The 15,647-nt window shown below is 47.3% G+C and overlaps 1 protein-coding gene across 3 annotated transcripts in view; it reads left to right on the top strand.

The window, feature by feature from the left end:
* FYB2 (FYN binding protein 2) overlaps window positions 1-15,647 on the top strand; it is a 494,151-nt gene that overhangs the window by 394,684 nt on the left and 83,820 nt on the right. For 2 of the 3 annotated variants that reach the window (XR_015307520.1, XM_086952746.1), the window contains exon 11: window positions 15,207-15,282. Coding sequence is in view for 1 of the 3 variants with exons in the window: in XM_086952746.1 (XP_086808872.1) it covers window positions 15,207-15,282 (76 nt within the window). In the remaining 2 variants the exon portion in view is untranslated. The remainder of the gene's footprint in view (window positions 1-15,206; window positions 15,283-15,647) is intronic. The other variant, XR_015307527.1, reaches the window with a different exon arrangement.

Raw genomic sequence — 15,647 nt, 5'->3', positions numbered from 1 at the left:
TGCCACATTCAGTGAGAGGCCCTCCCACATATCCATATCCCATCGTACCCATGATAGTAGGGGTGCCACGTTTAATCCCAAGTCCCCACTGCTGGCTTGTTATTCACTTACCTAGGAAGTGTTGGTTGGCCCATCATACATACATATGTCACTGTGTGTCCCAGTCAGTGGGAAATATGTAGATTTGGACCAGTTTACTGTTAAGTCTGAGGTTCATCATATATGATGCATTTGCTTCAGACAACACAGGGAGGTCTCCGGGTGGCTGGCATAGATCAAGACATTGTAGGCGTATAATGATGTGCGGTGTTGGGTGCCTCTGGGCCATCGTCATCTGCTGAGTTTGACATCTCGACCAATCCATTCTGCCAGCTGCTCCTAGGTGAAATCGAAGAGGAGGGGCGACAGGGAGCAACCACTTTTATCAAGGTGTGCATCTGTCCGAGCTACTACACTGGTATTAGCAGATTCTCTGCACATTCGACCCGGCTGACATTTTAGGCCCTCGTTGTATTTGTACATCTAGAGGAAACCAGAGTCCCCTTACCCACTCCAGCATAAACCTAACCATAAATGGTACCATTGGGTAAAAGGTACCGAGTTCAGTTAGCAGCCAGCTCTTGGGTATTCAGGGGTTAGCCATGAAGGTCCATGTCTGTCATGGAGCCTCTATCGGCGGTGCTGGTCCCTTTGTCGGAGCTGGCTTGCTGGTCTATCAGTCCCTCCTCTGCATTTCTCTTGGACCAAAGCTATCGTAGAGATCCCCCCTTTTCCAGCCCTCTCTGCAGGATGTGGGTTCCTCCTGTGTTTCCCTCGGTCCTTGGGAGGCGACCCCCGCTGTCCTGGACTTTTGAGAGCGACCCCTCTGTCCCAGACTTCATATTTCTAGCCAGTCCCATACCACTTTAGGGGAGGGTGGTTTCAAAAAAGTGTGTCCTATCCTCATGTATGACTTTTTAATTTTGCAGGGAACATTCGCTTGTAGGTCAGTTGCATCGCTTTTAGATTCCATTTGACTTGAAGATAGGCCGCCTGCTCTGCGGTATCTGTAGGTTATAGTCAGGATAGATACTGATTTGTTGAGTCCAGAAACAGGTGTGCATGAAGTTGAACCTAGAGTTGATACTATCTCAGTCCACGTAATTTGGGAGCGGGTTGTCCTTGATCTCTAGGGTCCTCCGGGATGGGTGCACCATCAACGACTTGTGGGCCCTTTCAATGACAAAGCATGAGGACAAGGCCTCTGCGGACATCCTTGATCTCAGCCATATGGCTAGAAAGGCCTCTGGGTTTGATCCCTCCGCCCTCTCAGGGCCATGACAAATCAGAGGTTGTTTCTACTGGTTCTGCCCTTCCGCGTCCTGCAACCTGTTTTATAAGTAGCCTGATTTTCTCTTTAGGCACATTACATCGTTGCAAAATGTCTGTAAGGTGTCTTCCACATTACATTTTCGTTATTCCATATCCACCTCTCTCTCTGCAGTTGCACTCAGGTCTTGACTACACTCCCCTCCGCCCCCAATATATAGTTCCGTATTGGTGCGCCTATTACATATGGCCTTTGGGATCTGTAGTTTTCCTAGGTGCCTCTGCACATTCTTGTATTTTTGCTGTGGTCTTCGTGTATTTTTCGATTTCAGTTTTCTGGGCTGTCACTGCGGTTTTCCCATCCTATCCAGGTGGGGCAGGTGCAGCGCCTTTTGTTGAGTTTGTTAGCCTCCTATTGTACACTTTTGTCTCCCCTCACCAGCGAAGAGGAAAGGCTGAGGGGGACCCCAAGGGAGAGCCCACAAGGCCACCGATTTCCACTTCTCGTGTTCGACAGGGTATGCCACACAATGCCGGTGCAGACGAGAGATCCAGCAGCATCCCAACTCATCTGTCCTGCTTCTCCCGTACCGAAGGGGGTGGGCTCCAGGACAAGGTCCACTGACCCACCACCATCCTCTGCTGGCCCTCGGCCCCTCCAAGTCGCCCGTTCAGATGAGGCCAGCCCCCGCCCCCCTTGTAAACCAACGAGCCCCCTTATGCCGTGCACTTTGATTTGCATCCCTGCACCCTGGGGCACGGCTCCCTGCTCGAATGCAGCACAGAGGGTTCGCTCAGGATGACGCCTGGCAGCCGGAAGCAGTCATTCTCAAGGCAATGCCTCTGAGTGCCACCCTACTGGTACAGACCCTTTTCACTTGTGCGTTCAGCTGCTCCCCTCACCACTTGGGCTTCTGGTTCCATGTCTTCTCGCCTCAGCCACCCAGCAGGGGTTCCTTCAAAGTCGACTTTTTAGGGTTGGCTGATAAATAAGGCAGCATTTTAGACTGATGCACAACAGCAGACTTAGTAAGTAAAACTACATTAGGGTACAGTTTAAAGAGACCTTTTGAAGGGGCCTCTCAGCATTATCTGGGATGCTGACAACATTATTACCACCATCCAGGTTGATTGAATAAAAAAATAATTAAAGTTTTGCTGAGCCTTTAATGATTGCTTTTGTGATGGATGGATGGATAATAGTATAAAAGTTCAGAGTAAAATGACCTATATTCTGAAAGCATTAATGCATGCTCTGAATAAAATAAAGAAGGGAAGCCTACCTTTTCCAGTACTTTTGACTCGATCAAATGGTGTGGGCTGTGTTTAGAAAATGTCTACTTGATAAATCTGGGCCAGTATTATTGAATATGCTGTAAAAGAGTCTTGAATCAAATGCATTTGCACCGTGGGAGCTAGTAGAGTAGCTACATCAGGCCCCGAGAAATAAAATTATACTGACTCGGCAACAATTTAGAAGCCAGTAATGTAGACCTTGAAGGTATGCGAGGTCTTTTTTTTTTTGTGACACCCAGATATAAGGCATTGCCAAAATCTATTAGGCAGGAAATAAATTAAAGAAGGACATGAAAGGCCAAATAGGATGTACTAGCTTGAGATGGTGTAACAAGATTTAGTGACTGATGACATTTGGACTTCCAGACTTAATTCAGTGAGTTTCCTCAAGTTGCTCACAATCTTGGTTGGCTGTAGACACTGAAATGATTTTGGGAGGGGCACTCCTAAGTTACTTCACTTTTTCTGAACTGTCTAAAAAGATACTCAAAGCGTGCTACTGAGGTTCGCGCAATGTCCCAATTGCGCCTGAAACATGAAAAACAACCAAGCGGAACCGCTTGCCCTCTGTGCACTGTTGCTAGTCCCTGTTGGGAATTGTAAACCAAACTAATCAAAATAGCTTCATAACAATCCACAAAGTGTTCAACATTTAGTTTTGATCAAAGTTCTTTTACTGAAAGTTTATAGTCCATCAGAATATTATTATAATTCATAATATCCAATGTGCATGTACGATACATTCCTTTGATAATCCAATACTTTTTTCAAGAAATACTCAGATGCCCAATGCATTTCGGGCCCCACAGCCCTTCGTCAGGGGCTGTATCTGAAAAACATTAAATAATACATTCACTACACTAATCAAATCTCCAATGACATGGGTTACAGTCTAAAGCATCCTCATCACATGTACAACATAATGTCATCCATTGGTTATATATAAACGAAAGTTCTATAACATATGACTTATTTTTGTAATAAGAAGAAAGGAAAATAAAGTAGTGACATAAAGTGAATCCGCTAAAAAAATTACTCACTTGTGTGTGAAAACCCGTAATACTCAAGGAATGTGAGCACGTTTTTTCAATTGTACATCATTGTTACAGTGAAGTGAGACCGTTTTCCTCTTTGAACAATCAGGCACCAGTTTAGTACGGGATAACTTTGAAAAGCCAGGATCATCTCTCCTTGAGTATTACGAGTTTTCACACACAAGTGAGTAATTTTTTTAGCGGATTCACTTTGTCACTACTTTATTTTCCTTTCTTCTTATTACAAAAATAAGTCATATGTTATAGAACTTTCGTTTATATATAACCAATGGATGACATTATGTTGTACATGTGATGAGGATGCTTTAGACTGTAACCCATGTCATTGGAGATTTGATTAGTGTAGTGAATGTATTATTTAATGTTTTTCAGATACAGCCCCTGACGAAGGGCCGTGGGGCCCGAAATGCATTGGGCATCTGAGTATTTCTTGAAAAAAGTATTGGATTATCAAAGGAATGTATCGTACATGCACATTGGATATTATGAATTATAATAATGTTCTGATGGACTATAAACTTTCAGTAAAAGAACTTTGATCAAAACTAAATGTTGAACACTTTGTGGATTGTTATGAAGCTATTTTGATTAGTTTGGTTTACAATTCCCAACAGGGACTATCAACAGTGCACAGAGGGCAAGCGGTTCCGCTTGGTTGTTTGGCTGTAGACACTGCCATAAGCAAGAAGGCAAAATGGAAGGATGCCAACACAAGAGCATGAATGGAGACTCAAGGCATTCTGACTTGGAGTTCAGTCATAATGGGCTGTCTGACATCCACCAGTGAATAGGTGTCAGCACTTAATCATTTTTTACAGTGGAGGCATTCAACAAATCCTGTATCTCAAGACCAACTTATGTCATCAGCTGATATGAAAAACCTAATGCAGAAGCAATGTAAAAGAATGGCAAGCCCAAGTTATAAGTCATATAAAGAAAGCTGGGACTTGGGGGTCTTCAGACCACTAGCCAGGCTGGTTCTCTAGGACAAGGCTGCAGACCAGAAAGGCACAGCCACAAAAGAAGCTACTTAGTGTAATACCGATCCAAAAATCCCAATCACAGCCAGTGTAGCAAATCTGCCTGTTTCTGTACTCTTCGTTTGCTACCATTAGGACTCGTTGCATTTTTTCACTGCTAAACAGTAGCAGAGTGCCAGTGATTTGCCTCTTTAACATGTGCTGTACATTGGAACTCTCTATTTGGCCTATTTAACTTATCTAAAAATCCACTGTAAATAATGCCTAGAGTGCACCTATGGCTTGAAAACTTAAATGTCATATCTGAGCTGCGGTGTGTGTGTATAAATGTATTGTTGTGTTAGTTAGATCCTAAGGTGGCTCATGTTCTTAGAACATGAGCCAGAGCTAAGGTGGGAATTCTATTGGAGTCACTTGGGAAGAGAGCATTGCCCTGGCTGGATGAGAACTGAAATAAAAGAAGCTATTAACTTTCCTGGTTTTGTATTCTTTGAAATGAGCTTTCATAATTGACACCACTCGAATATGTGACAAAAATTAATTCTGCCAGGCCTACACCTGTGAACTGGCTAGGCTGCAGTTTAAATGCAGTGGTACATGGCAGGGAAAGCTGCATTTGCCATGTAGGAAAAGCTTATTTTATATATTCAGAAGTCGGCACTAGTGTGCTGTGTAAGCCCACAGGGGTACACTACATAATGGGGTATGTGTGCCCTCAAAGTGAAATGAAAGCCAAAAGTGTTTACTCTGTGCAGGTCTGGCTAGCCTTTTCCCTAGTAGGCCTAGTTGCGATTCAAATCTTTATTTTCCACCTTTGCTTAGGAAAGGGTTGGAAATATGATTCAAGGTTATTTACTGCTTAGCTCTTAAAATTGGAATTAATGATGACATTATGGGCCCGATGTAGGTCGGTCGGTAACGGCCGAAAATCGGTATTTTCGGCCGTTACCGACCGGTATACATGGATTGGCATGTAAGGGCACAATTTTACAGAATAGGTAACTTTACCGATTCGGTAAAGTTACCGAATCTGTAAAATACCGAATCGGTAACTTTACCGATTCGGTAAAGTTACCGATTCTGTAATATACCGAATCGGTATTTATACCGATTCGGTATATCTCTGATGTAGGTGGGACTCTACAGAGTCCCAGGAGACCTACCGATTCGGTATTTTACCATCAAATCCAATTTGATGGTAAAATACCGATTCCGGTGTGCATGCACATGTGTGCATGCACACCTATGCCATGTGACAGGCAGACCTGCCCATAGGGCATGTATGCCTGCCACATGGCACCCAAGCCTGTTTTGGGGGTGCCAGAGGGTGTCAAAGTGACACCCCCTGCACCCTTGTGATAATCGGTATTTACCGATTCGGTAAATACCGATTCGGTAATGCCCATTCATTCCTATGGGCTTCAAAGCCCATAGGAATTAATGGGCATTACCGATTCGGTATTTACCGAATCGGTAAATACCGATTGTTCCCGATTCGGTATTCCAGCACATCTGGAATACCTACATGTCCTCAGCTTAGATTTACCGATTTTTAATTACCGAATCGGTAAAATTCGGTAATTAAAAATCGGTAAATCTTACTTACCTACATCTGGCCCTATATTTTTGAAAACTTAAGCAGAAAAGTAACTTTGTAAAACCGTTTTTAGTTGCCTAAACCAGTACTGGCTGAAAACCAGTTCTGTGACTCACCACATCTCAAGAACTGGAATGCATATCATTGACTTGGAGAGTTAATGACGGTCACTCAGAGGACAATGACTTGCCTGTTGGCCCATGAAAGGCAAATAGGTGTTGTGAAAGAGTGGATTATTAGTTGTACACCTCACCAAGTAATAATGTCTCTATTCTTTATCAGAATCAGTTTAGTTACTTTTAAATCCTAGCCCAGTCCTGGGTAGCTTTGGCACAGAGAAACCAGGCCTAAACTCAGTGCAGAAAAGTGTACAGCATTTACCAGAACATTCAATAAGTAGACAACCCAACACAATAAAAATCCCACTCTAATTTATAAAAGTAAACAAATGTGGTAAAAAATAAGTAGACAAAAAATGTCTATCTTCAAATAAAGATCAACATGACAAAAATCCAATGAAGGGAACCAGAGTTAAGATTTTTCAAAGGTGTTCATAAATCATTATTTTTGACTCAAAACATTCCAGAAAATACTGTTGTTCACACTTCTTGGTAGTCTGTGTGCCTCGAACGTTTGGGTTTGTGCCAAAGTCAAAGTTTCAGGCCAACCGTGATAGACTGTTTGTCTGATGCAGGGGCCAAGTTAGCTCTGATCAAACTTGCATCTTTACACTTGCAAAGTTTTTGGGTTCTTTTTTCTCATTGTTGGCGTCGTCAGCAGGGTCCTCTGATGTTTGGATCCGGCATTGGGCTTTCATCACTTCCTGTGTGATTGCCTCTAAACAATCCCGCAGTGCATTTCTCGGTCCAAATCCAAGATGTCCGACCTTTTCCGTTGTTAGAGCTGTGGACACACCCTTGAAGTGATTCCAATATAATAATACGCTGCTCCTTCTGAAAAAACGATTCTGCAACAGGCTTTCCCCTTTGCAAGAGATGCCTGACTGTCTACCTAGAGAAACTAGTGGGCAGGCTGAAGAGTGACTTGCATTTGCCTGTGACAGGCGGCTGGCACTGTGAAGCTGTCATCTGCAGCCACAACCCTTCCTGTCAAGAGGAGGTCACACCTCCTCCCTCCAACAGTCATTTTGTTCCTCATTCCTTAGAGCAATGTGCACCTCCTGGCAGGAGGGCAGCAGGTTTTCTCAGATGGCAACTGCTGAAGTTAAGTAGAAATGGTTGCTAGAACTTAAACCAGGAAATTGGTGACTTTCTAAAATCACCTTTATACTAAAAGCTACTTTAAATCTAACTTTTGAAATATTTAGAATTTAATGTAACAATTAATTTGTTACCTGGAAGTACTATTTTTGTGGTTCCAAATGGAAATTATCACTTAATGGTCGTGCCAGTGTAACCCATGTTAGCCAATGGAACTACCATTACCCCCAGGTCCCTTATGTCCTCATCCCATTCATTACAAAATGGAGATATCCATCTCCAGACAGAAAAAAAGACAAGAGGAATGCTGAGACCCTTATACTGCCCCTCCCACCAGGAGTACGTAAGCAGTACTTACCCAGCAGCCCGCCTTTTCTTTTTTTCTGTCTATCGACAGAATGGACTTGGATGTGCTTGTGCTGCTCCTGCTGGGCTGGAGTGGCGGTGCTTCTCTTCACCCCCCACCTGGCTGTGCGGGCGCGGGGTTTCCTGGACTGTGTCTCGGCCTGCCGGTCTTGCTGTGAGTCAGTCTCTGTTCCTGCCGGAATCCTGCTTGGCCGCCCGGCCCTTTGCGGCTGGGACGTGTACTCCAGTTTCCATCCGGTTCGCGGGCGCGTCTTCCCGAGCCTGGCTGGGTGGGACGTTCCTCGCTTATGATGTTCCTTCCTGGATTCATGCTGGCAGTTGTGAGAGGGGGGAGGCCTTGGCGCTGGTGGTGGCCCCCGACCCAGATGAGTCCCGCTTGGCGGCTTTATTCTTCTTTCTACCCTTGACACTGGGTTCTGATGTCCGTCGGTGCTACCGTCTGCTCCTCTGCCTCCGATGTTGATTCTGTGTTTGGGGCATGTCTTCCTCTTCTCTCTACTTAGATGATGGCGGGCTGGCCTTCTGGACGAAGCGGGGTGCTGAGTGATGAGCAACGGGCCTTCAGGAGATGCCGAGGATTGAACCCGGGACCTCGTACATGCACAGCATGCGCTCTACCACTGCTATAATATATGCAATGCTGCCGTTGCCCTGCGGATGGCTGTTTCTGGTTACTGGCACGGGATTGCTGGTTTCCCTTCGTCTTTCTTTGCACAGTTGGTTGTGTGCCTGGATGTGCGGAGTGCGGTTTCTTTGCTGTTATGTGCTGCCGCTGCCTGTGCCTATTGGCTGTTCACCGGTTTGGTTCCTGTGTTCAGTAGCCCTGCGGGTGCCGCGCATTTTGCTGCTGGCTGCTCCTTCTGGTAATCCTGGGGCGCCCGCTCCTGATGGCAGCAGATGGGGTTGGGGGTCCAGCGTTCTGGTTCTGGGATCGAGTTCTGTGCTGTTGGAGGTGGGGGTTCTTTCCTGGCCTCCCTGCGGTTTTTTTCTCTGCAATTACTAGTGCTGTCTGCGGTCGCTGGTTCTGGTCCCAGTGGGGGGAGCTGGGCCCTTCTCCATGATTTCTCTCCTCCTGTGGGAGGCTGCCTCTCGGGTGGCGCTCGATCCTCATTTTTGCCTTGCCGGTCTCTGCTTGCCTGCCGTCTTTTTTGGGCTCTTCTGGCGCCGGACCCCTTTTTCTGTTGCTGGGGTCTTGCCTTGGTGTTGCGGGCCTCACTGCTGTGGCTCTGTTTTCCATTGCGGGGTCTGGCTAACGCCCCCCCCCCTCCTTCCACCCTGCGCGTGCTGTGCACTGGCTGTTCCTGCCTGGTGGTGCCCCGTCTCTGGGTGGTTGTGCCTTACTGGTTCAGGGCTGGTGTGGGCGATGCCGTGAGGGGGCGTCGGTTGGGTTCCTCGTGGTCCCCCGAGTCCGTCTTGCTTGTTTCCCAGCCTGGTTCTCTTTTTCGGTGCTGGGTGCCTGGTGGTGTGTTTTGTCCAGCGCTTGTTCCTGGCTACCTGTCTCCCCTTTGCTGTGTGAGGCGTCCTGGTGCCGGCTCTGCCACGCCTACCTCTGTGGCTGTTTTTTCTTGTTTTGCCAGCCCTGGTAGGTGTTTCGGGGTGTTCGGCTGTCATCCTGGGTGGTGCTGTGTTTCTGCCTCCCTTTGGCGTGGTGGCCGCAGCTCTGGTGTCTTTCTGGGGTTCCCTGCTCTTGCCGGTGGCTGGCTTCCCTGGGTGTTGCGGTTGGGCCCGTGGTCCTCCTGGGCCTGCGTGGCCGCCGTGCTCCTTGCCCTTGTTCTGGTGTGGGCGGTTGTTCTTCGGCTGGCCCCTTGATGGTGCTTGCCCTCTCCAGGGCTTTTTGTCCTGCCGCTTCTCGGTGTGTTCTTGGTGCAGGTTCTGTGGTCTGGACTCGGGTTGCTGGATCCGCGGTGTGATGCGGTGTACGCTTCCTCCTGGTTCCCGGCGTATGCGCCTGTTGCTGCATCCTTTTCAAGCGGCCAGGTTTGTCCCAGGCCTTCTTTGTGCGGGGGTATGCTTTGGGGGGCTGGCTGGCAGGTGATGTCTCTGTCTGCCTGCCTTTTATTCCTGGGTGCTGCTCTCCTGGTTGCTCCTGGCTCTGGCGCTCCCTTTGCTCTGTTGCTGCCTTCTGGGTTTCCTTGGCTTTGTCCTCGTGTTCCATGCTTTTGCTGCACCCCTGCTCTGTTGCCTGTGTCTTTGGCTTCCTTTGGGGGGTCCGTGCCGCCCCTCCTGGTTTGGCTGTTGGTGTTGCTCTGTCTGGTTTGAGCTCCTGCTCCTCTTTTCCTTTGCACACCCCTCCCACGGGTGTGTTCCCCGTGGTGGTTCGCCTGTTTGGTCCCTGGGGGTTCGTGCCTCTGCTCTTTGGGCCTGGCTGTCTTTCACTGTGGCCCTGTCCTGGGCTCTGGCCCCTGTTTTCCTCTCTTCCGTGCTACGGTTTGGGTTCTATCTTGGCTCCCGGGCCGGTTGCTCCCTGGGGGGGGTCCTGGTCTTGTCTGGTCACCTTCCTTGGTGCCTGGCTGGGGTCCTCTGGGGCTTTCTGGCTCCTGTGAGTTTCTGGCGCCTGTTGGTGGCTTTCTTCAGCCCCGCGTCCTTGCCTGTGTTCACTCTGTCTGGCATGTCGGGTCGCTTCGCTGGTGTCGGGCCCTGTCCTGGTGTGTCCTTCTGGGCCTGCTTCTGCTCTCGGTTCTCTTCCCAAGCTTGCTTTTCCTGTGGTTGGGTGTCCGTTTCTCTCCCTGGTCCGGGTGTCTCTGTTCTGGGCTGTTTGGGTGGCCCAGTGCTCCTCTTTCTGTTGCCTTGTCTGGGCCTGTGTGGGGGTCCTGGTGTTCGGTGCTTCTGTGTTGGCATTTCCGGGGTTGCCTCCTGTTGCTCCTGGCCTGGCGGCTTCCTGCTGGTATTGCGTGGCCTCTGGCGGTGCCTCTTTGGTTTGCTGGCTGTGCGGTCTCTTCTCTGCCGGCTGTGGGGTGTGTTTGCCGGGAGTTCCCGGTTGTTTCCTGGTGCTGGTGTCCTCGCTCGCTCCTGTCTCCCTTTGCTTCTGTGGGCTCTGCTCCATGTGTGGGTCTTTGCCCCCCCATCTCTTGTTGGAATGCGGTTCTGTGGTCTGTGGGGTGTTACATTCTGTTATAGTTTTATTTATTATTTAGTCTTGTAAGCCTGTCTCTTTAACTGCATGCGACATGTTAAGTTTCTGCATGCATTCCATGTTCTGAACAGAGCTTTGCTCATGTAGCATTCTGTATTACTTGTCAGTTTAACCTTTATGTAGCTGTACAAGGAACCTATGCTGTGCTGATGAATAAACCTTTTGATATCAAGCTTTTACTTGATTATTACAGGTGTCCTCCCTCTTGGCGGCGGGTTGTCTGGGGTCTGCTGCTGGTTGACCTCTGGCTTCTCTGCTTCCTCCGTTTTCCGCTCAACGGTTTTCTCTATTTGTTTCTGCTGTCCTTCAGGGTGCTCCTGCAGTGGTTTGCTGGGGGTCTCTTGTCCTTGCTTCGGCCTTTGGGCTGCCTGGGCTCCTTCCGTGGGGGCTGGTTCCTGCAAGGTCAGGTTACTTGGCTCCGGTCCTGGCTTCCTGGTTCCTTTTGCGTTTGTTGTCCTGTTTCTTGGTCTGTTTTCTTGGCTCCTCTCCGGAGTTGGCTGGTGTCGGGCCTGGTGAGTTTATGGCCTGTGGACTGTGCATTTTCCGCTGCTCCTGGCCTTGCTGCATGTTTGGCCGGCGTGTTCGGTGCCTCTGCAGTTCTCCGCTGGGCTGGCGCGTGTTTTTTTTCAGCCCTCTGGGGTTCGGTGGTTTCTTGCCTGGTTGTTCCTGGTTTGGGGGCTGCCGGGGGGTTCCTGTTGCCCTGGGCTTGTGCCCTGTTTTGTTTTCCCTCCCTCTTGGGGTTGTGGCCGGTGGCCCTGTCCCCTCCCTTGCTGAGCCTGTTCGGTTCCAGCTTGTTGGTTGCCTGGTGTTTGTTGACCTCTCTGTTGTTTGGTCCGCTGCTGGTTCTTTCTGGGGGCTTCTCTGGCCTGTGTTCTTTTGGTTTGGCGTCCTCTGCCCCTGCTGGTCTGGGTGTGGGGGCTGTCCTGGTTCGGCTGTCAGCTCACTTCCCTGTGTTTTTTTTTGCTTCCTGGGGTTCTGGTTTCCATTGCCGGGTCCTGTGTGCCTTCCTGCTGGTTCTGGCTGGGCTGCCGTGTCGGGTGAGTACCTTGACTGTGTCCTTTTGGTCTTTTTCCCTGGTTGCCCTGTCTGCAGTTTGTCTGGTTTTTGGGCCTCCTTGTTGTGGCTCTGGCCTTCTGTCTTTTCTTGGTTGTCTCCGGTCCGTATTTGATCCCTGCTGTCCTATTCTGGGTTGTGGTCCGGTTGCTTACTGCGGTCCCCCCTTCCCTCCTTCTCGTGCTCCTTTGGGTTGCTGCGTTTGTTGTGGTTTCCTGAGTGCGTTTGTGGGCTCAGAAGGCCGGTTTTCTGCTTTGGTATACTCCATTTTGTAATGAATGGGACGAGGACATAAGGGACCTGGGGTAATGCTCTATTACTTACCAATAATCTTCATTACTCCAGGTCCTGTTGTCCTCGTCCCATTCATACGCGTCACCCTCCCGCCCGGGTGGCCGGCCTTCCTGTTTGGGCTTGGTTGTACAGGCAGGATGCTGGGTAAGTACTGCTTATGTACTCCCGGTGGGAGGGGCAGTATTAGGGTCCCAGTATTCCTCTTGTCTTTTTTTCTGTCGGGAGATGGATATCTCCATTTTGTAATGAATGGGTCGAGGACAACGGGACCCAGAGTAATGAAGATTACCGGTAAGTAATAGAGCATTCTTGCTACAGTGAAAACAACAGTGGTGAGTTTCAACTGTCAGATCATGTAAAGCATACAAGAAACTGTCCTCCCTTTTAACATTTTGCATCCTACCATATGGGCTTTTAAGGCCTACCTTCGTGCGGCTTATAAATATACAAAAAAGGAAGGTTTGGACTTAGCAAAAGGGCTATTTTGCCATGTTGAGTTGGCAGTTTAAAGGCTGTCTGACTATGCTTAAGTGACAGACCTAGAGTCTCGTTTTAACTGCAGTGGTGGCACACTCCATTCTGTAGTCCACTAATGACAGGAAACTTACAATTCCTGGGTTTCTTATACTAGGGGCTTAGAAGTAAATTTAATATACCAATCATTTTTTATCCAATTTCACATACATTTGGGGGCTCAGAGGGCAAGCAATGCTGCCTAGTTGGCAGGGTTGAGTGCACTCCAGTGAAAAACCAGCCACAATAATTCAAATAATTGGGGGGAGGGGAAAAGTGGTCATACGAAAAGAGACATTTCCTTACAGTTAATAACTGCGATTAGCTATCTGAGAGTGAACAGGAACAGTTGGCTGAACAAATGGCAGCATAGCACTACCTTTTTTGACTTGGAAAGCCAAGGCGGACATCTCTTATTCTTTTCCAGGGCCCTCAAAGACCCTGCTAGACAGTCGAGGTCTAGTCACAGTAAGAGGGTAAGCCAGTTCTGATCCTTTCAGGCAGGGGACTGGCCACAAACCTGAAGACAGGCTTGCCTGGTGGCAGCTGTGTCCTGCCATACTGTATCTGGGGATCCTGGATAATTTTACAATAAGGTAAAGAGAAGTACTGCAAAAGGTGGTGGGGGGCCAGTGTGAGAAAATAGTTGGAATTCGGTGGTAGATCTTCTCCAATCCACTAGCTAGTGAGCAAGAGAATACTTCACCTCAATCACTACATCTTCAGAACTTTCTTAGACCTGAGAAGACTCCATCTGAAGAAGGCCCTTGCTAGAAGAAGAATCCTGACTTCTGCTGAAAGAATGAACTTGCATAAGGAAACAAGGAGTCAAAGACTCCAGAATTCTGCTAGAACTGCTGTCCAAGGGTAACGTGGTTGGCCTCCATTTTATCTGCTTCAGGGACATAAATAGAACTAGGACTCTTGACTCAAAGAGGGCCCAGCTGACTAAGGACTATTATACCTTGCAGGGGACCTGGCTAGAGACAGCTCTAGTGCCCAGAAGCTTGTCTTAAGGACCAGGACTGGCCAGATAAAGCTGTTCCAGTATTTGGAGATGAAGTCTGAAGGTACTGACTGGGACAACCCTCTTGGTGTATCCAACCTTTACTCCATTCCTGTCATAGGGCTCCATTTGCAGTGAACAGTTTTTTCCCCATACGTTTTCTAGGTGTTTTTTGATATAAACCTTTAGAAATGTATATTTCTGGTTACTCTCAATCTGTTTTGATGATTTGCTGTCTTTTTTACTCATTGCATTTGTCTATATTTTTAAGTTGATTTTATCATTTTGTGTTGTGCTCTTTACTTTGAAATTGTTGGTACTGTTTGAACCTAGCACACGTCTCCAGATATTTCCCACTGTTTGTGCCATAGCTGAAGGGATTGAGTAGAGATTCTCTCACAACTGGGTTTGATCTAACTAGAGTAAATTTGTTGAGTTGGCAGAGTAACACCCTTGCCAATGAATAACCCTATTTCTGACAGCCAGTATTTAGAGTATAAGTAAATGGAGGTGAATGCTGCTGGAGGATCTATTGAGAGCAGAGCATTGCTGCCACTTCTATTCGCATTCATCCCGAGGTGATCCAGGACTGTGAGAACATCATTGTCAGTGCTTATTGTTGAAAAAATATTCAGTGTATAGGATTTGGAATGAGTGTTCAAAATGTTTTCTTAAAAAAGAACTGTAATCACAGTTAATTGGGCATGTCTTCCTCAGCAATCGCCAAGTTAATGAGCTCATCGAGACAAACCGGTGCACCCTTTTTTTTTTTAATCAAAGGTTGGAAGCTTCTACAGTAGAGTCACGTGATTATAGGTATTGACATTATAGGAAACAGGTGTTAAAATGAGATCATGAGAAACTGTGAAACTCGGAGCTCTGAAAATGAAGCTCGGCTCTTCATCATCCAGTTTTTTAAATGTAATATCTTGCATGCCAGATGCAGCCCCTCTCTTGCTGAGAGGCGAGGTCTTTCAATGAATCCATCAGTGAGGCCTAGAAAAAGCGACTGCTAAACGTTACGTGGTTAGACGACCGCATAATGCAGTTTTCCCATCATGGGTCCCAGATATTCTAGTGGTCTCGTTTGCTTAGCATCCAGTCGTCATCTTGCTTCCTCTTGTGATGTGGCTTGTAACCTTTGACCCGTGTATTGTCAATTCAGTATACCTGTACACCACAAACATCTGACAATTATTTTGTTAAAATTTAAAATAAAATCACCTTCCAGCGTTCGCTATTTCCTTCTTTAAAAGACTTGTCTTTACGACGTTTGCTAGGCACATACTGTGTTTTTTTTAGTATTGTTGATATGTTTAGTGTGTAAAATCATGAAAGGCCCGTTTCTCTAATTTTTTATTGCTGTCCCCCATATTTTCTCGTAGAAGCAGAGGATGGAGATCTGGACTTTGACGCTGTGTATCACGACGTTGAGGATGGAATACCACAAAGTGTTGTAAAGTAAGCGTGCATTCATTCTTCACAAGATTTATAAAGATGCATACACAAAATGTCGCTTACGTTGTGCTAGATATCCTGTTTACCCGACACGCAGTCTTTTCTATCCTTAACCAACCTTGTACCTGACTGCAGTAAATATGTACTCTACATTCTGTGGTGTCTCAATTATTGCTTCAAGTATAATACACAAAGGGCAATCCTGATTGTTGGGTGTCTGTCTGCTTATGTTCCTTTTTGTGTGAAGTTCTTGTTGTTGACTTCCATGCGCCGCCACTTTGAACGAGCCACTGGAGTGGAGTTTAAACTCCTGGTGGCAGCTCCCAGAAAACAAAAGACAAAACTCTATAAATGAAATAAACAAAATA

The sequence above is a fragment of the Lissotriton vulgaris genome, chromosome 1_1, assembly GCF_964263255.1.
Source record: "Lissotriton vulgaris chromosome 1_1, aLisVul1.2, whole genome shotgun sequence".
Taxonomy (NCBI): domain Eukaryota; kingdom Metazoa; phylum Chordata; class Amphibia; order Caudata; family Salamandridae; genus Lissotriton; species Lissotriton vulgaris.
Note: the sequence above shows the minus strand (reverse complement) of the source record. Positions and strands in the feature narration are given on the sequence as shown.